General features: G+C 43.4%; 1 protein-coding gene across 2 annotated transcripts in view; it reads right to left on the bottom strand.

Moving 5' to 3' along the window:
* Positions 1–19,166, bottom strand: part of N4BP1 (NEDD4 binding protein 1) — a 60,804-nt gene extending 41,638 nt beyond the window's left edge. The window contains exons 1-2 of one of the 2 annotated variants that reach the window (XM_075537919.1): positions 18,739–18,866; positions 2,312–2,470 (exon numbers count right to left, since the gene is read on the bottom strand). In XM_075537919.1, the coding sequence (XP_075394034.1) occupies positions 2,312–2,329 (18 nt within the window). In that variant the 5' untranslated portion in view covers positions 2,330–2,470; positions 18,739–18,866. Of the gene's footprint in view, positions 1–2,311; positions 2,471–18,738 lie in introns of both variants that reach the window. The other variant, XM_075537917.1, reaches the window with a different exon arrangement.
* Positions 19,167–19,920: the final 754 nt, after the last annotated feature.

Here is a 19,920-nt window from a genome sequence, read left to right on the forward strand (position 1 = left end):
GTGACCTATTGCTGTTTGCTGCCTGTGCCCGGATAGCCTGATTTGCTCTACAGAGGGCTACCCAGAGGCTCTCAAGACTTGAAGGACTGCCAGTGTCTCACAACTGTCTCACAGGAGTGAGTTGCACTGAGCCATTTGTACTGCTTTATAATTTAATTAACTGTTTATTTCTTATGTTACATATATTTGTGTTTGTGTGTGTGTGTATAATTATTAGCATTCTGGTTTTGTTTCTCTAGAGAACCCGGTCTAACACACAGAGCAGCAGCAATTGATTTTTATATACTTAAAATCAAAAGTGAACAACTGTGTATACAGTATTATTACATTCTCGGGCGTTTGGTTGTCAGTTTATTGATACAGATTCTGTAGGTCAAAATTACCTGCTATTTTCATTTGAACAATCTAATGCTGGCCCAAACCTTACCCCATCCTACAATGCTCTCAGTTCTGTTTTACTTTACTCAGGTTTTCAGAGTGGGGGGAAGGGGGGAGAATAATTATAGTATATACTCGAGTATAAGCTGACCCAAATATCAGCCGAGGCACCTAATTTTACAACACAAACAGCATAGAAATGTGCTGGAAAACTCGGCTTATACACGAGAATATAGGGTAATCCATATTTTATCAGCTTCTAGATACCAATATACCCGAGTCCCTTTACCACACTCCCCTTTTCTCTCTCTCTTTTAATCATTTTATTGGGGCTTGTACAACTTTTATCACAAGCCATACATATATCCATTGTGTCAAGTACATTTGTTCATTTGTTGCCGTCATCATTTTCAAAACAATTTCTACTTGAGCCCTTGGTATCAGCTCCCCCTTTTCCCCCAGACTCCCTCCCCACTCATGATGATTCTATAAGACACAGTAGAACTATTCTGCACATTTTCCTAAGATATAATCTTTATAGGAGATCACCAGGTCTTTCCTCTTGCAGAGCCTCCAGTAACGGGTTTCACTCTGCCAACCTTTTGGTTAGCAGGTTAAACGCTTAACCATTGCACCATGAGGAATCCTTAGGGCCAAATTTGAACATAAAGTAGTGGGCTACACAGGCCCCATCCTGCCAAGGCCACAGGGAGGGGGATAGCATAATAAGGTCATTTATACTCATTGATTGGGTCAACACTAAATATACATTAAGGCTCCAGTCACTCACTCCTTGAGGTTCCAATGATTAGGGTACCCTGGATCTTGAAGTTCCCTTTTTTGTGGCTTCCAGTATTGGTGGTATTATTTGTGTAGTGGAGAGGGTGCAGCACATTACTGGGAACAATAGATGCTTTGTGGCAGGACCTCTCCCAGACTTTGCATAATGTATCTCTTTGACTATCTTTTCTGGTACATGGTAACTGTAAGTATAGCTAATAGTTTGTGAGTTTTGAGCTATTCTAGTAAATTATCGAACTTATCAAGAGCTATGAGATCCAAAGAATAGGTTGGCATTTGCCTATTTGGCAAATGGATAGAAGAACAAAGTCAGAACCTTGTGAAGACCCAACTCTCAGTGGTTAGTTACAATGTAGTAAAATTGTAATGTGGCTCTTTTAGCCACAGACTGTGTTAATCCCACCAAACAACCTTTGTATGTCTGATGGGTCTGGGAAAGAGAGTGGGGAAGTACTGAGTGAATTATATGCTTTAACTGTGATTAATTGTTAACAGGATTAATTGTGATTGCTATCAAACTATGAATAACCTTGAGAAAAACAGGAATTCCAGAACACTTTACTACGCTCATGTATAATTTGTACATAGATCATGAGGTAAACAGACCAAGGGAATACTTGTTCAGGAAAGGTTTGTGCCAGGGTTGTATCCTCTCACCATACCTATTCAATCTGTAAACTGAGCAAATAATCAGAGAAGCTGGCTTCTATGAAACAGAACTGGCATACAGATTAGAGTAAGACTTAACAACCTGAGACATGCAGATAATAGAACCTTGCTTGTTTGAAAGTGAGGAGGACTTGAAGTAATTACTGATGAAGATCAAGAGTTGCAGTCTTCAATATGAAATAAAACTCAATGAAAAGAAAACCGAAATCCTCACACCTTGACTAATAGGTAAACATAAATGGAGAAAAATGGTTGAAGTTCTCAAGGATTTCGTGTTGCTTGGATCCACAATCAATGCACAAGACCTCATTAGACTATTGAAAAGCAAAGGTATTACTTTGAGGGCTGGGGTGTCTGAATCTAGCCATGGTATTTTCTATTGCCTCACATAAGGGGGCACTCCCCAAAAAAATGGATTTTTAAAAGCTATTTACATTTAAAACAAAACAAAAAATCTTATCACCTTCAAAGTACTCTCCATTCACTTAATACATTTGTCAAATCTGAGATCCCATTCTGAGAAACATTTTTCAAACTCATCTGTTTAGATGGCTGACAGTACCGCCCTCGTTTTCTTCTTCACCTCTTCTATGTCATCAAATCACTGTCCTTTCATGTCTCTCTGTATTCATGAAAACAAAAAGCAGAACAGAGCGAGAGGCATGTTGTTGTTGTTTTTTGCCAAAAACTAGCAAAATGAGATGGCTACATGATCGGGTGTATTGTCGTGGTGGCAAAACTAATCCCCCACCTGCCCCAAAGCAGGCCTTTTTTGGGTGGCACATTGTTACACAATCCTTAAGGAACACCTAAATAGAAAGCCAATTAACAGTTTGAATTGGTGGAACGAACTCCAAATGCACTATCCCTCTCACACCAAAAAAACAAATGAACATTTATTATTTTGGTCTTTGATTTCAGTTGATGAGCTTTTTTATGGATGAGGGTGAAGATGGCATCTTCCACTGGCTTGACTGATTTGTTTTTGGAATCAAAAAAATAGCACCATGTCTCCTCATCAGTAATGAATGACCTTGGGGGAAAATGGCTGGGTCACTCCAGAGCTTTCTTTCAAAACACGGTATGTTGTAGGTGTGGCCCCGCGCCGGGGGCAGTGGGGCACACAGTGTCTTTATTTTGTGTAAAAAGAAAAGAAAAAGGCAAAAACAAACAAACAAACAAAAAACACGGTATGTTTCCAGTGGACACTCAACCCGAGGCACAAATTTCAGTGACCCTTCTCATCCTAAATCTTCCTTCCTCATCTCTTCGATGGTAAGTCTTTGACCACAAGTGCATGACTTTGGTCAACATTTTTGTCCATTTGGGAAGTTGCTGGACATCCAGAAAGAGGTTTGTCACAAGAGACACTTTCTCTTTCTTGAAATGGAAAACACACTCGTACACTTACTTGAGTTTTACCCATAGTGCTGTCCTTGTAAGCTGTGTTCAACATCACAACGTTTTCTACAGCATTTTTCCCAAGCAGGAAACAAAATTTCAAAGCCCCAGGCTGTTCTCTTAAATCGGCCATTATAAAAGACAAGATTTGAGCGAAATGGCTTTTACGAAAAAATTCACTGTGACCAAAAAGATCCTTCCCAGGTGATGCCACTGGGTGCACTAACTCAGGGGAGATGCTAAATGCTGGCCTGGGCAGGGGAGGGGGAGTGGGAACGTATACTATGAAAACTCTGCTGGATGGAGCTCTCCCCCCCATTGGTTTTCTTTGGGAGGGGGGTACCCCTTTGTATGCATGTGAAAGATGGACATTGAATAAGGAAGAATTGATGCATATGAACTGTGGTGCTGGAGAAGAATATTGAACACCAGGGACTACAAAAAGGGCAAATCAATCTATCTTGGAAGAAATAAGGCCAGGGTGTTCCTTAGAGGCAAGGATGGCAAGACTTCATCTTACTTATTTTGGAAATGTTGTCAGGAGAGACCAGTCCCTGGAGAAAGGACATTATGCTTACTAACGCAGTGGGGCAGAGAACAAGAGCAAGGCCCTCAATGAGATGGAACGGCAGTAGGCAGGTACAACAATGGGGTCAAGCATAGAAACAACTGTGAGAATGATACAAGGCCTGGCAGTATTGGAACTGACTCGATGGCTCCCAGGAAGAAAAATCATGCTGCATACAAAACAAGTCATCTCAGAAGGGAGATAGAGAAAGAGGGAATTGCACAACCAGCAAGAATGAAGAGCCATCCCAACACGATCACTTAAGACAAATGGGTACTTATGCAAATGTGGCGAAGAAAGCTGATGGTGCCCGGCTATCAAAAAACATAGCATCTAGAGTCTTAAAGAATTGAAGGTAAACAAGCAACCATCTAGCTCAGAAGCAGCAAATCCCGTATGGAAGAAGCACACCAGCCTGTGTGATTACAAGGTATTGAAGGGATCACGTATCAGGCATCAAAGGAAAAAAAAAATCAAATCATTGTGAATGAGGGGAGTGCAGATTGGGGACCCAAGACCCATCTGTAGGCAACTGGATATCCCCTTACGGAAGGGTTGCGGGGCAGAGACAAGCCAGTCAGTGTGCAGTGCAGTAACAGATGAAACACAACTTTCCTCTAGTTCCTAAATGCTTCTTCCCCCACACCCACTATCATGATCCCAATTCTACCCTAAAAATCTGGCTAGACCAGAGGATGTAGACTGGTACCGATAGGAACTGGAAACACAGGGAATCCAGGACAGATGACCCTTTGGGGACAAGTGCCAAGAGTGGTGATACTGAGAGGGTGAAAGGAAAGTGGGTTGAAAGGGAGAACTGATTGCAAGGATCTACATATAACCTCCTCCCTGAGGGAGGGACAACAGAAAAGTGGGTGAAGGGAGAGGTTGGACAGTGTAAGATATTACAAAATAATAATTTATAAATTAGCAAAAGCTCATGAGCGGGGAGCAGGGAGGGAAAGGAAAAAATGAGGAGCTGATGCTAAGGGATTAAGTGAAAAGCAAATATTTTGAGAGTGTTGAGAGCAGCGAATATACAGATGTGCTTTATGCAATGGATGGATGTATGTGTGAATTGTGATAAGAATTGTAATGAGCCGCAGGTCTGTCTAAATAAGATAGGCTGGATGAACAAACCAGAGGAGAAAACACCAGGACCCACAGTTCCGGGGGCAACATAGGAGAGGGGGAGGTGGTGGAGAGGTAATGGTGTTAACAAACCCAGGAACAAGGGAACAACAAGTGATGCAAATAGGTGGTGGGGAGGGTGTGGGAGGCCTGGTAGGGCATGATCAAAGGTAATGTAACAAAGAGAATTGCTGAAATCCTGGTGAGGACTGAGCATGATAGTGGGACGGGAGGAAAGTCAAGGGCAATAGCGGAAAGAGCTAGGAGGCAAAGAGCATTTATAGAGGTCTAGATAAAGACATGTACATATGAAAATATATTTATATATGAGGATGGCAAAATACATCTATGTGCACATATTTATAGGTTTAGTATTAACGTAGCAGAAGGACATTGGGCCTCCACTCAAGTACTCCCTCAATGCAAGAATACTTTCTTCTATTAAATTGGCATTCTATGATGCTCACCTTCCCGACACAACCACTGAAGACAAAGCAGGTGAATAAACAAAAGTGAAGAAAGCTGATGGTGCCCAGCTATCCGGTACAAATAGGAAATGGAAACACAGAGAATCCAGGGCGGATGATCCCTTCAGGACCAGGGGTGTCAGTGGTGATACTGGGAGGGTAGAGGGAGGGTGGGTTGCAAAGAGGGAACCGATTACAAGGATCTACATGTGGCCTCCTCCCTGGGGGACATAGAACAGAAAAGTGGGTGAAGGGAGACATCGGACAGGGCAAGACAAAATAATAATTTATAAATTATCAAGGGTTCATGAGGGAAGAGGGAGCGGGGAGGAAGGGGAAAAATGAGCTGATGTCACGGGCTTAGGTGGAAAGCAAACGTTTTGAGAGGGCAATGAATGTAAAAATGTGCTTTACAAAATTGATGTATGTATGAATTGTGATGAGTTATATGAGCCCCTAATAAAACGATTTTTAAAAAAGAGTTCTATGAGTCCCCAATAAAATCATCTTTAAAAAAAGAAAGAAAAAAGAGCCAGGAGTGAAGAACATCCTTCAGACCAGAGATGCCTGAGCAATGATAAATGTTCATCGTAATCCAAGAGTCAGCTCTGACACCTGAGAAGCAAAAAGAGAACCAGGAATGGAGCGCCCGAGATAGAGTGGTGGACACTCCAGCCCATAAAGCAAATAAATCTCAGTGCTTTTGAGCAAGCAACTGACATTTGAAGTGGGGTGCCTGTGGGAAGTTAATTGGGGGGACTGGAGCTGAGCACCTTTGGGTGGAGGTTAAATTGATGTGGTATATGTCCTTTAGGCGCTTATTGGTGGTAGTCCTTACAAGAGCTTTTTAACATTTTCTGAGAAGGGCAGAAGTCAAGCCAAGAGGCTAAGGGCAAAAGAGAGGGCCTGTGGACACAGAAGTGAAGGAAATGTCCTAACAACTATCAAAACCATTTCTCACCTAAATTGTAACCTAACTTCCCTTTTTAAAAAAGGCATAACTGTGAGTATCTTCTGGGAGTTGTGGTGGCTACTGCAATGAACTATCAAACCCAGCAGAGAAGTAGAGATTGCATGAGAGGGTTAAGCAGTGCTAAATTTATACGGTTGAAGGGAACATGTCTGGTCTCATCCAAATAAAATTCAGCTACTGGCTGGTGCTGATGATGGTGATTTTCGTTCCCCATTGTGAAGTTAAGAGGTTAGATAGATTTTCCATTCTGAGTCAAAAAGAAAAAGTGCCACTTGGTCAGGTGGTAAAAAATGAAGCAGACCTTCTTACAAAGATGGCACTGAAGGCAAAGAAGGAAGCCCCTGCCCCTCCCAAAATGGAAGCCAAAAGGTGTTAAGGGCCAAGAAAAGGCCATTTGAAAGGCATGCAAACACAAAGAAGAAGATCCCCAGGTCACCCACCTTCCAGCAGACCCCAAGACTCTGAGGCTAAGAAGGCAGCCCCAAAGCCCTCCTGAATAGCGCTCCCAGGAAAAATAAGGTGGACCATTATGCCATCATCAAGTTCCCCTGGACCACAGTCTTCCATAAAGAAGATGGAAGATAACACACTTGTGTTCCTTGTATATGTCAAAGGCATGGAAGAAGCCCTAGAACATTAACATATCCAGAGTCAACACCTTGATCAGGCCTGATGGAGAGAAAGCATGTTTGACTGGCTCCTGACTATGACACTTTAGATCAGTGACTCTGAACCTTCCTCATGCCGTGACCCTTTAATACAGTTCCTCATGTTGTGGTGACCCCCCAACCATAAAATTATTCCACCCCCAAAGGGTCGCAACCCACAGGTTGAGAACCTGTTTTAGATGTTGCCAACAAAATCGTAATAATCCGAGTCCGGCTGGCTAATGCTAAATTTTTGCATTAAAAAAAGATGGAAGTAGGAAAAAAAAGAGGATGTAACTTATCTTCACATTTTGGAGATTAGCCTTATGTTAGCTTATTATTCAAGCACTCCCTTTTCTTATTTACATATAGCATACTTCAAAAACAAAACAAACAAAAAGCCACCAAACTCACTGCCATGAAGTTAATCCCAAGCCATAGCAACTACACATGACAGGGGAGAACTGGCCCATGTTTCTCAGAATGTAACTCCCCTTTTAAAATCATTTTATTGGGGGTTCGTACAACTCTTATCACAAACCATACATACACCCATTGTGTCAAGTACATTTGTACATTTGTTTCCCTCATCATTCTCAAAACATTTGCTTTCTACTTGAGCCCTTGGTATCAGCTCCTCAATTTTCCCCTCCCTCCCCGGCCCCCTCTCCCTCATGAACCCTTGATAATTTATAAATTAGTATTAGTTTATCATATCTTATGCTGCCCGACATTTCCACTCTTCTGCTGTCCACCCCCCAGGGAGGAGGTTACATGTAGATCCTTGTAATCAGTTTCCCCTTTATGCTCCACCCTCCCAGTATCACCACTCACACCTTTGGTCCTGAAGGGATCATCCATCCTGGATTCCCTGTGTTTCCAGTTCCTTATCTGTATCCATGTACATTCTCTGGTCTAGCCAAATTTGTAATGTAGAATTGGGACCATGATAGTGGGAAGGGAAGAAGCATTAAAGTAGAGCAGGGATGCTCAATACGTGGATCGCAAATGTAATGCAGGTAGATCTCATGGCATTAAAAAAAGACATTAAGCCTATCATCAATCCGTCATCCAACTGATACACAGCAGTCAATCAGATGCAATCTTAGATGTCAAACGCATGTGCAAACAACTGCGCTGAGTGCAGCAAAACTGACAAGCTAAGTTATCGCCAATGTTCAGACCTTGTTTTTTTTCTCTTAAAATGAGTGGGGGAGCTGGACCAAGTAAGAAGACAAAAACATATCACTTTCATACAGAATGGGAGATTTTGACTATTACAAGCTGAAATTCAGCTAAAGTTCAGAGGGCACAAACAGTTCTGAGTTCTGGAACTTACTCGCAGAGGGAAAGTACCCAAACATGAGAAAATGTGCTACCTCCTTGACTGCATGATTCTGCTCTACTTATTCATGTGAGCCAGCCTTTTCCCACATAAAGATCATTAAGTCCAAGTACCGTTCCACCGTGACTGATGAACATTTGGAAGTGTGCTTGAGGCTGGCTGTCAGCAACTACTGTCCGGACTATGCATCCCTGGCTCATTCCATTCAGTGCAAGTCATCAGGTAATGACAAAAAAAATGTGCATAGTTAATTGTGTTGTGCAATATGGACTTATGCAGTTGTGCAAGGTACATAAACATACATTATACATACAAAGAGTTCTCAATGCATTTATTGATAAATGTAATAAATAAATGTTTTGCATTTTTGTGGTTGGTAGATCATTTTGACTTGATCATTTTATAAGTAGCTTGCATGATGACAAAGTGTGAGCCCCCCTAACTAGAGGAAAGTTGTATGTTTCATCAGCGCTACCCTGTACACTGATTAGTTCGTCTGTTCCCTGCGTTCCTTCTGTAAGGGGATGTCCAGTTGTCTACAGATGGGCTTTGGGCCCCCAATCTACATTCCCCCTCATTCACAATGATACGATTTTTTTGTTCCTTGATGCCTGATCCCTTCGACACCTCGTGATCATACAGGTTGGTGTGCTTCTTCCATGTGGGCTTTGTTGCTTCTGAGCTAGAAGGCCACTTGTTTACCACCTTCAAGCCTTTAAGACCCCACATGCTATGTCTTTCGATAGCTGGACACCACGTTTTCTTCACCATATTTGCTTATGCACCCATTTGCCTTCAGGGATCGTATCGGGAAAGTAAGTGTAACTCTTTATGGGGGTAGAAAGCCTGTCTTTTTCCCAAGGAGGGTCTGTCTGACAGTTTCCAACTGCTGACCTTGCAGTTAGGAGCCCAATGTGTGACCAACCACTATGTTTGGGTCCCTTATACTATAGCTCCCTATCATTCAGCTCCACTGTTTACCTCAGGGAACGAGGTAGTACCGATGAAAAACACAGCTTTCCCCCAGATCCTGGATGCTTCCTCCCCCCAACTACCATGATCCGAATTCTACCTTGCAGGCCTGGATAGGACAGAGGCTGTACACTGGTACATATGAGGGCTGGAGGTACAGGGAATCCAGGATGGATGATACCTTCAGGACCAAGGGTGTGAGGGACGATGCTGGGAGAGTGGAGGGTGAGTGGGTTGGAAAGGGGGAACTGATTACAAGGATCCACATGTGACCTCTTCCCTGGGAGAGGGACAGCAGAGAAGGGGGGAAGGGAGACTCCAGATAGGGCAAGATATGACAAAATAACGATGTATAAATTACCAAGGGCACATGAGGGAGGGGGGAGCGGGGAGGGAGGGGGAAAAAAAAAAGAGGACCTGATGCAAAGGGCTTAAGTGGAGAGCAAATGCCTTGAGAATGATTGGGGCAGGGAATGATGGATGTGCTTTATGCAATTGATGTATGTATATGTATGGATGGTGATAAGAGTTGTATGAGTCCCTAATAAAATGTAAAAAAAGAAAAGAGGAGAAAAAAATGATTAGGGCAAAGACTGTACAGATGTGCTTTATACAATTGATGTATGTATATGTATGAACTGTGATAAGAATTGTATGAGCCCCAATAAATTGTTAAAAAAAAAAAAAAAGAAAATTTCAAATTCTCATGAACGCTAGGTTTTCTGGAGCTATTTAGGGAGAATGAGCCCCTGAAACTATGATCTTTAAGGCTTAAACCAAAGCAGAAATTTTACTTAACTAGTAAAAGGGGAAAATGCCTGCCTTGAGCATTATGCTCTTTTAAAAATTGCCTAAATGGGATCAAATTGACAACAGCCACTAGGAAAACTAGATAAGATCCTCATGGGGCAGTGAGTTTACATTAAAAGATCAGTTGAGAATAAGTGTAAGCTTGAATACGCTTGAAAAAATATATAACCAGTGTCACTAAATTTTACATGTACAAATGTTTTGCTGTGTATATTCAGTAAAATAAAATTCAAAGAAAAAAATCACTATCCAAAAATATTTTTCGAGATTAAATGTCCTACCTTATTGCTATGCCCCATATACACACGGAAGTGCAATCAATCATCTTGGAAGACACCAAAAGGGATACTATAAGCAAATCATTCAAAACTCAAGTCTTGTCAATGTCATATTAGAAAACTAACAAATCTACCTAAGGGTTATGTAATGCTCCAGGGCATTGTTGTCTAATAAAACTATCTCCAACAATAGACATGTTCTATCTATATCTACACTGTCCAAATTTATAGCCACTGGATACATGTACTTTGGTCATGTTATCAGGAGCAATAAGTCCCTGGAGTAGGACATCATGCTGAGTAAAGTGGAAGGGCAGCAACAAAAAAGACTCTCAACAAGCTAGACTGCAGCAGTGGGCTTACACGCAAGTGCAGGACTGGAAGGTGTTTGGTTCTGCTGTGCACAAGACTGCTGAGTCAAAAACCACTGCAGTGCATCTAGCAACAGACAACCGATCTGCAATTTAAAGGCAATTGAAGGGCTGAGCATTTAATGGAATCTTAACTTACATAGTCACATATGGTAGTGGCTACCATATCAGTGCAACCCAACTCCGGAACTATTTCTGTACAGCCTTTGAGCTAAGAATCATTGCTAACATTTAAAAAATGTTATAAAAAAGAAGACAATGAGAAAGAGACACTGTATGGCCTTCAAAGTCTAAAATATCTATTTGGCCTTTACAGATGATTAGCTGAGGGATGCTGTTTGATGTACTATATGGTTCAAAGCTTTTTTCTGGTACAAAGAAAGGTTCTGATTTCATTATCCTATAGAACAATAACCTTATCCCAAGTACACAATAACCTTATCCCAAGTACACAAGTCCCAGGGGGACTTTGGGTGGGGGGGTAAGGGGAGTAAGGGAGTGGGGTTAACAAACACAGGGACAAGTGAACAACATGGGACCCCAAATGGTAGAGAGGGGGGAATGGCAGGCCTGGTGGGGAATGATCAAGGGTAAGGTTGCGTAGAGAAGAGGTATACTCTAGCCCAGGTGGCGACGAAGCATGGTAGTAGGGTAGGAGGAAAGTCAAGGGAGATGGAGGAAAGAGCTAGGAGTCAAAGGGCATTTATGAAGGTCTAGACAAAGACATGTACATGCAAATATATATAGGAGGATGGGGAAATAGATCTATGTGTCTATATTTATAGGTCAAGTATTAAGGTGGCAGAAGGACCTTGGGCCTCTACTCAAACACTCCCTCAATGCACGAATACTTTCTTTTATTAAATTGGAACTCTATGATGCTCACTCTCCCGACACAACGGCTGGAGCCAAAGTGGGTGAACAAGTAAATGTGGTGAAAAAAACTGATGGTGCCCGGCTATCAAAAGAGATAGTGACTGGGGTCTTAAAGGCTTGAAGATAAACAAGCGGCCATCTAGCTCAGAAGCAACAAAGTCCACATGGAAGAACACACCAGCCTGTGTGATCGAGTGGTCCTGAAGGGATCAGTTACCAGGCATCAAAGAACAAAAAAATCATATCATTGACTGCACACCTCCATGATAGGATCACTGAAGACAAATGGGTGCATAAGCAAATGTGGTGAAGAAAGCTAATGGTGCCCAGCTATCAAAAGAGATAGTGTCTGGGGTCTTAAAGGCTTGAAGGTGAACAAGCGGCCATCTAGCTCAGAAGCAAAAAAGCCCACATGGAAGAAGCACACCGGTCAGTGCGATCACGAGATGCCAAAGGGACCAGGTATAAGGCATCATGCAAAAAAAAAAAAAAGATATATGTGTGTATGTGTATATATATATGTGTGTGTGTGTATGTATATGTGTATATGTATGTATATATATATATATACCATATTGAATGAAGAGGGAAGTGCAGAGTGGAGACCCAAGGTCCAAGTGTCGGCCAATGGAGATCCCCTCACAGAGGGGTTCAGGAGAGGAGATGGGTCAATTAGGGTGCGAGGTAGTATCGATGAAGAACACAGCTTTCCCCCAGATCCTGGATGTTTCCTCCCCCCAACTACCATCATCCGAATTCTACCTTGCAGGGCTGGATAGGGCAGATGTTGTACACTGGTACATATGAGGGCTGGAGGCACAGGGAATCCAGGGTGGATGATACCTTCAGGACCAAGGGTGTGAGGGACGATGCTGGGAGAGTGGAGGGCGAGTGGGTTGGAAAGGGGGAACTGATTACAAGGACCCACATGTGACCTCCTTCCTGGGAGAGGGACAGCAGGGAAGCGGGGGAAGGGAGACTCCGGATAGGGCAAGATATGACAAAAAAACGATGTATAAATTACCAAGGGCACATGAGGGAGGGGGGAGAGGGAAGGGAGGGGAAAAAAAAAGAGGACCTGATGCAAAGGGCTTAAGTGGAGAGCAAATGCTTTGAGAATGACTGGGGCAGGGAATGTATGGATGTGCTTTATACAATTGATGTATGTATATGTATGGATTGTGATAAGAGGTGTATGAGTCCCTAATAAAATGTAAAAAAAGAAAAGAGGAGAAAAAAAAGAAAATGATTAGGGCAAAGAATGTACAGATGTGCTTTATACAATTGATGTATGTATATGTATGGACTGTGATAAGAGTTGTATGAGCCCCTAATAAATTGTTTTTTTTTTTAAAGTACACTATGGATGTGCTTTATACAATTGATGTATGTATATGTATGGATTGTGATAAGAGGTGTATGAGTCCCTAATAAAATGTAAAAAAAGAAAAGAGGAGAAAAAAAAGAAAATGATTAGGGCAAAGACTGTACAGATGTGCTTTATACAATTGATGTATGTATATGTATGAACTGTGAAAAGAATTGTATCAGCCCCAATAAATTGTTAAAAGAAAAAAAAAAAGTGCACATTTCCCCCAATGTTCCTTGAACCAGTTTTCCAAACACACTGATCACATAAATGAGTTAATATTTGACTTTACTTACTTTACATCTGATGTGGCAGATTTGCCTGTTATCTACCAAAATTATGTCCTGCTTCTTTAATAACAGAATCACAATTGCGTTCAGGGCAGCCATGTGCCTCATTAGAATGGAACAATTCCTAGCTCCCTTTGCTCCTAGTAGTGGCCATATGACATGGTTCCAGTCAACATGTGGTAAGCCAGTATATGCTGGGGTTTTCTGGAAAAGCATTATTTCCTCTTCCTTCCTTCCTTCCTTCCTTCCTTCCTTCCTTCCTTCCTTCCTTCCTTCCTTCCTTCCTTCTTGAAACAGGGACCTGATGACTGGGACTACAGCAACCATATTGTAATCATGAGGGAAAGGCCAAGAAAACGGCAACTCCTTCACCCTGACAGCTCCCAACCAGTACTTAGTCTTGGACTGCTGCTTATCTTTCAAAAATCAAGCTCATTGCCATCTAGTTGATGCTGACCTCATAGTAACTCTACAGACAGACAAGCTAGAACTGCTCCTGTGAGTTTCTGAGACTAATTCTTTACAGGAGTAAAAAGTTTATCTTTCTCTGGAATATCAGCTGACGGTTTTGAACCACTCACCAAGCAGTTAGCAACCCAATGAAAAACCACATCAACACCAGGACTCCTGCTTATCTTTAGACTTCTTTGAAAAAAAAAAAAAAGACAAATTAAACTTCTATTTGCATAAGCTTCTATCACTGCAGCTAAATCCATTATCTAAGAAATAGAGATGTATAAAGTATGTTTTCTCACTTATAATTTAAAGTTCTGTTGATGCAGTGGTTAAGCACTTGACTACTTTAACAAAAGGTTAGTGGTTTTAGCCCAGCAAGCACTCCAGAGGAGCAAGTGTAAATCTATAGTCTTTACAGCTTTGGAAACCCCATGGGGCAGTTCTACTCTGTTCTACAGGGTCAGAATCAGTTTGACACCAATGGGTTAATATATTATGTTTTTAATGCCGGTTTAATAACAAAACATTGTAAAGAAATCATAGCCACAGACAAGAATTTCACAACTTAAAACAAACTGGATTTGCAATGAACAACATAACTACCTGGGGGGTTTTGTTTTGTTTGCTTGTTTTTTAAATCCTATCAGTAACATGTACTATGTTCAATGTTGCAACAAATAATTTACTGGTGTTATTCTCTGGTGTTCATTTCCACAGAGATTGGATTTATAGATAGATATACACATAATAAAAGACAGTAATAATAAAAACTAAAATAAGGATTCAACATAACATCAGAACTGACTTCTGAGCGAGTCGTAGCGTCCTTGGACATGTGTGCCTAGAGGACCACCTATCGTATTATAAAACATACTACACTATGCTTTCACATCTGTCCCTTCTACTATTGATTCCCTGAGAGCAAGGATCAACAGTTAGTACACTTCCTGGTACAAATGGTTTCTTTAAATCTCAGGTGCATTTATCATCTATTCCAGGTGATCACATTAACAAACATGTTGAACATAATCACCGTGCTTCCTGCCAACAGTTCTTAAAACCTCTCCCTAGATTTCCTGTATCTATTCAGTTGCCAAATCTTGAAGCCAATATACCTCACCCACACTAACCTGGAACAATGTAATTCTATATCCCTTCCACTGTAAGACCATTTCACCTCCAAACAATCCTTTACATGCAAACAAAAACCAAACCACTGCTATCAAATTAATGCCAAATAGTGACCCTATAAGACAGGGTAAAAAAAAAAGACAGGGGTTATCAGACATCAAAGAACTAAATATCATATCAGTAGGTGCCCCCCTCACTGATAAGATCACTGAAGACAAATGTGTGCATAAGCAAATGTGGTGAAGAAAGCTGATGGTGCCCAGCTATCAAAAGATAAAGCGTCTGGGGTCTTAAAGGCTTGAAGATAAACAAGCGGCCATCTAGCTCAGGAGCAACAAAGCCTACATGGAAGGACACCAGCCTGTGTGACCACGAGCGGTCGAGGGAATCAGGTTATCAAACATCAAAGAACAAAAAATCTATCATTGTAAATGTGGGTGAGTGCAGAGTGGAGACTCAAAGCCCATCGGTAGGCAACTGGACACCCCCTTACTGAAGGGTTGTGGGGAGATGGGCCAGTCAGGGTGCAGGGTAGCAACGATGAAACATAACTTTCCTCTAGTTCTTAAATGCTTCCTCACCCCCATGCCCCACTATCATGATCCCAATTCTACCCTACAAATCTGACTAGACCAGAGGATGTACATTGGTACAGATAGCAACTGGAAACACAGGGAATCCAAGACAGATACTCCTTCAGGACCAGTGTTATAAGAGTGGCGATGTCCGGAGGATGGAGGGAATATGGGGTGGAAAGAGGAAACCAATTACAAGAATCCACTTATAGCCTCCTCCCTGGGGGATGGACAGCAGAGAAGAGGACGGGGGGAAAGACGTCGGACAGCGTAACATATGACAAAATAATAAGAATTTATGAATTATGAAGGGTTCATGAGGGAGGGGGAGGGAGGGGGAAAATGAGCAGCTGATATTAAGGGCTCAAGTAGAAGGCAAATGTTGTGAGAATGATGATGGCAATAAATGTACATATGTGCTTGACACAATAGATGTATATGTGGATTGTGATAGGAATTGTATGAGTCCCCAGTAAAATGATTTAAAAAAAAAAGACATGAGGGGTAGAATTGCCCTCATGAGTTTCTGAAACTATAATGGAGCAGAAAGTCCAGTCTGTCTTCTGCAGAGTAGATGGTGAGTCTGAACTTTTGACCATGCTGTTAGCAACCCCCTAAGCATAACCACTGTGCCTCCAGGGCTCCTGAACATAGTTCTAGGCACACTTTTCCCCTTTCAAAATCCTCACCGACTTCCTACTAATATGACCCAATGCACTGACCGGCTAGTGGGGTTCCTCAAGCTTTACTCACAGGAGAATCGTGTCACTTGTTAGTGTGTTAGTTATTTCATGTGTCTTATGGGCGTAGCTCTTCAAGTGTTACTTCCTCCAACAAATTTTCCTTTGATTACAGTGTGCCTTTAAAAATTTATCAAGACTCTGGCAACTACCCACAGAAACAAGGCATTATCAAGGGTGGGGAAGAACACAGTTTGCATTCACTTACTAACTTAAGGATCATGGTTGAAACCAACTCTGCTTTGTCACTGAACCCATCCAGTTTTACCACGGGAGTAGGGGGGGGGTGGGTACCTGGGATTGGCTGATCTGCCAAAGATTACCATTTAGAATGCCCAATGTAGTTCTACTCTTCTGAAAGAGGCTTAACTAGGTTTCACCATTCTCTCAGCTAGCATTTGCAAATATAAATGGTTCAATTATCATTTCAAAGGTAGGGAAGCAAAGTAGTAAATCACGGGGTGTGACCCAGAATGGTTGACCCACTATACATAATTTTAAATTTTCCCTACTCTCAATCTTCCTTTCCTCAAGCGGCCACCTCCACGTCTTAACTTAGTTTAAGTCAGTGGTTCTCAACCGTCCTAATACCGCAACCCTTTAATGCAGTTCATCATGTTGTGGTGACCCCCAATCAGTTATTTTTGTTGCTACTTCATAACTGTAATTTTGCTAGTTATGAATCCGGCGACCCCTGTGAAGGAGGCGTTCGACCCCCAAAGGGGTCATGACACACAGGTTGCGGACCGCTGATTTAAATGTTGAATTAAGGTGGCTTGTCTGTTCTTAAGTTAAAAAATCCAATAAATGGTCTCTTTTCCTCAAATAAATATAAAACAAATCCAAAACTAATAAAGATTTTTTTAAAGGCCCAAAGAGCCCTTCAACTCTTACTCATGAGTCTGAGGAGGTGGGAGTGGGGGGCTGAAATGTTGGGTTTTGAGTAACCTGCATCACAAAGTGACACCTACTACCAAGAGTAAGCAATTAGCTTAAGCTAAACTGTGTGGCAGGCCAGAGAACTGCAGTTAGGAAGGTCCAACAAAAGGAGGGTTTTTCCCTGGAGCAAAGGAAATGCTTTCCATGTTTGGGGTGAGTCCTGAATAAAAGCAGAACTGGGAACCGGCACACCACACAACAACAGAAAGACCAGCTGCACCACTCCCCTACCATTCAGAGCTGCAACAACTGGGAACTAGAGGAATCTGATAGAGCTGGAGTATAGACTCTTCTGAACATCAGGGGAGGGGTTTAGATGAGAGAGGCAACAGGTTTGGTTAGGTTCCCGAGCTGAATGACCTTTTCTGGAAAAATTAGTCAAACGTAGTTTGAAAGGAGGGTGAAATGCATAAACACAATGAAAGGAGGGGCATATACCAAGAATGAGGGTCTGGTGCTAATTGCAGCAAAGGCAATACACGCACAAGAGACTCAAAAATAATAGGCTTTAGTCCTGTCAAACTGCTTAGACTCCAGGAGTGGAAAAAATTGGGTAGCTGGGAAGGAAAGAAGGGAGTGCAACTATCTAAAGACAACAGATTTGAAAAGCAAACTTGACTCAGCATCCTATTTGAATCTAAAGCAAGTCTCCCTGCTTTGAATTAAAAAAGTTGTGATCCACAGCTAATCAGATTCTTCAATGACATGGAAACTTAAGTAGGATGTAAACAAACCCTATCAGCTTCCTCAATTTGCCCCCCTCCCATTCAGGGAAGGCTGGCAGGCACACAGGTCGGCTTTAGATGTGAATCCTGTTTCTTTCCTTCAGCCAGCTTGGAAAGCTTTAAGGAATTGGGTACCTTGGAGGAGGGGCGGGTGTGTTGTTTTGGCTGTGTAGGGAAGGTGAGATACAGGAAGGTGAAGAATGTGTCTAAGTCTGCAATGCTGATTAAGAATAGGTGAGTCACCTCTTTAAAGGGTTTCAGTTTCCTCAGCTGTTTAAAGAGAAAGAGAAAAAGGAGCTTTGTAGGGATTTTAAAGGGTCGCATTCAATAACCCTTCTTAATTATTTTGCATTAACATATTCTGCACACGTCGATTGTCCCGGTGATTAATTTTGGGCGGTACTTTTAAACACTGGACATTCTGAATATCTCACGGTTTGATTTTTCTCAGTTTCTCAAAAGGAGACGGCCATCGCACAAAGATTCAGAACCCTTGTAGGGGTGTGCGAGCAGGAGAAACCGAGAGCGTGGCCCCGAAGGTGCAGAGGTTGGAGAGGAGCGCGTAGTTATCTACCGCATCCTTCTGCCTTAAAGCATCACCTAGTCTCATGTTCACAACAGCCCCGAAGCAAGTGCTTCCATCAGGGCCACTTTACAGCTAGGGAGGCCGATTCCGCCCCCTACCTCCCCACCCCCGAGTTAAACCGCTAGTCCAAGGTCACATGGCTCCACAGACAGAACGTGGGTCCAAGGGCGCTGGGGGCTGCGCCCGGACCCACCCGACCCCGCTGCGTGCCGAGACGGGCGCGGGGGCCGCCGCACTCACCTTGGCGCTGTACACCGCCTCCTGCGCGCCGCGCAGCTGCAGCCAGATGCGTGCGGGCAGCGGCTCCTCGGCGCCCAGCGCGCCCAGCACGGCCAGGTTCACGCCGAACAGGCCCTCGATGCGACCGCGGCTCCGCTCCAGCAGCGCCACTTTCTCGGCGGGCGCTGTGAACTCGTCCAGCACCGCCTGGGCCGCCATGGCGGGTGCGGCCTCCCGCGGCGGCGCCGGGGGCCGGCGCCGCCCCTTCAGTGTGGTGCCGGTGCCCCCGGGCCCGTCAGGTGCCCTCAGCCTTCGCCCGCCGCCTGGCCCCGCGCCCGTGTCCTCGCGGCCGGCCCTCAGTCCCGACTACACCATCGCCCGGGGCCACCGCGGCTCGGCGAGGGCGGGCGGCGAGCCCCTCCGCCCCTTCGCCGCAGCCCTGGGCTGGCCCCGCCGCTGCTGCGCATGCGCCCCGCCCACTGACGTCATCCAGGCTCGCCACCCCCGGGGAGGGGAAGGAAGCCGGGACCGCCGGAAGACGTCGCACGGGGCCGCCGTGCCGGTTGAGGGCGCCGCGGCCGTTCCGTGAGGGGCGTGGGCAGCCTTTTGTGAAGAGAGTACGACGCTTCCGGGTGACTTCTGGTGACTGCGTAGATTTCTAGATGAGGAAATTGAGGCTCCAAGCCAGGAGGCTGGAAACCAGCCCAAATCTAGGTTCTATCAATTAGGCTATCGTCCAGCTCCTCATTAATAAATGAGGACTTTAGGGAGACGTCGGACAGTGTAAGATAGGAAAAAATAATCATTTATAAATTATCAAGGGTTCACGGAGGGGGGAGGGGGAAAAATGAGAAGCTGATACAAAGGGCTCAAGTAGAAAGCAAATGTTTTGAGAATGATGAGAGCAACAAATGCACAAATGTGCTTGACACCATGGATGGATGGATGGATGGATGGATTGTGATAAGAGTTGTAGGAGCCCCCAATAAAATGATTTTTTAAATAAATGAGGACTTTATTCCCACCTTCCCCCATTCCTCACATCCTTATTTCTTCTCGTCTAAAAATGGTAGCACCAAGAGAAGGAAGGGGACCAATCAAGGAGAATTAAAAAGGGAGAAAATGGCATTCAGGGTAGCATTTTCCTCTGGAAAGGTCAGAAAGGGGTGCTTTAGAGAACAAAAAGCAAAGCAGAGTCTCATC

The sequence above is a fragment of the Tenrec ecaudatus genome, chromosome 18, assembly GCF_050624435.1.
Source record: "Tenrec ecaudatus isolate mTenEca1 chromosome 18, mTenEca1.hap1, whole genome shotgun sequence".
Lineage (NCBI taxonomy): Eukaryota > Metazoa > Chordata > Mammalia > Afrosoricida > Tenrecidae > Tenrec > Tenrec ecaudatus.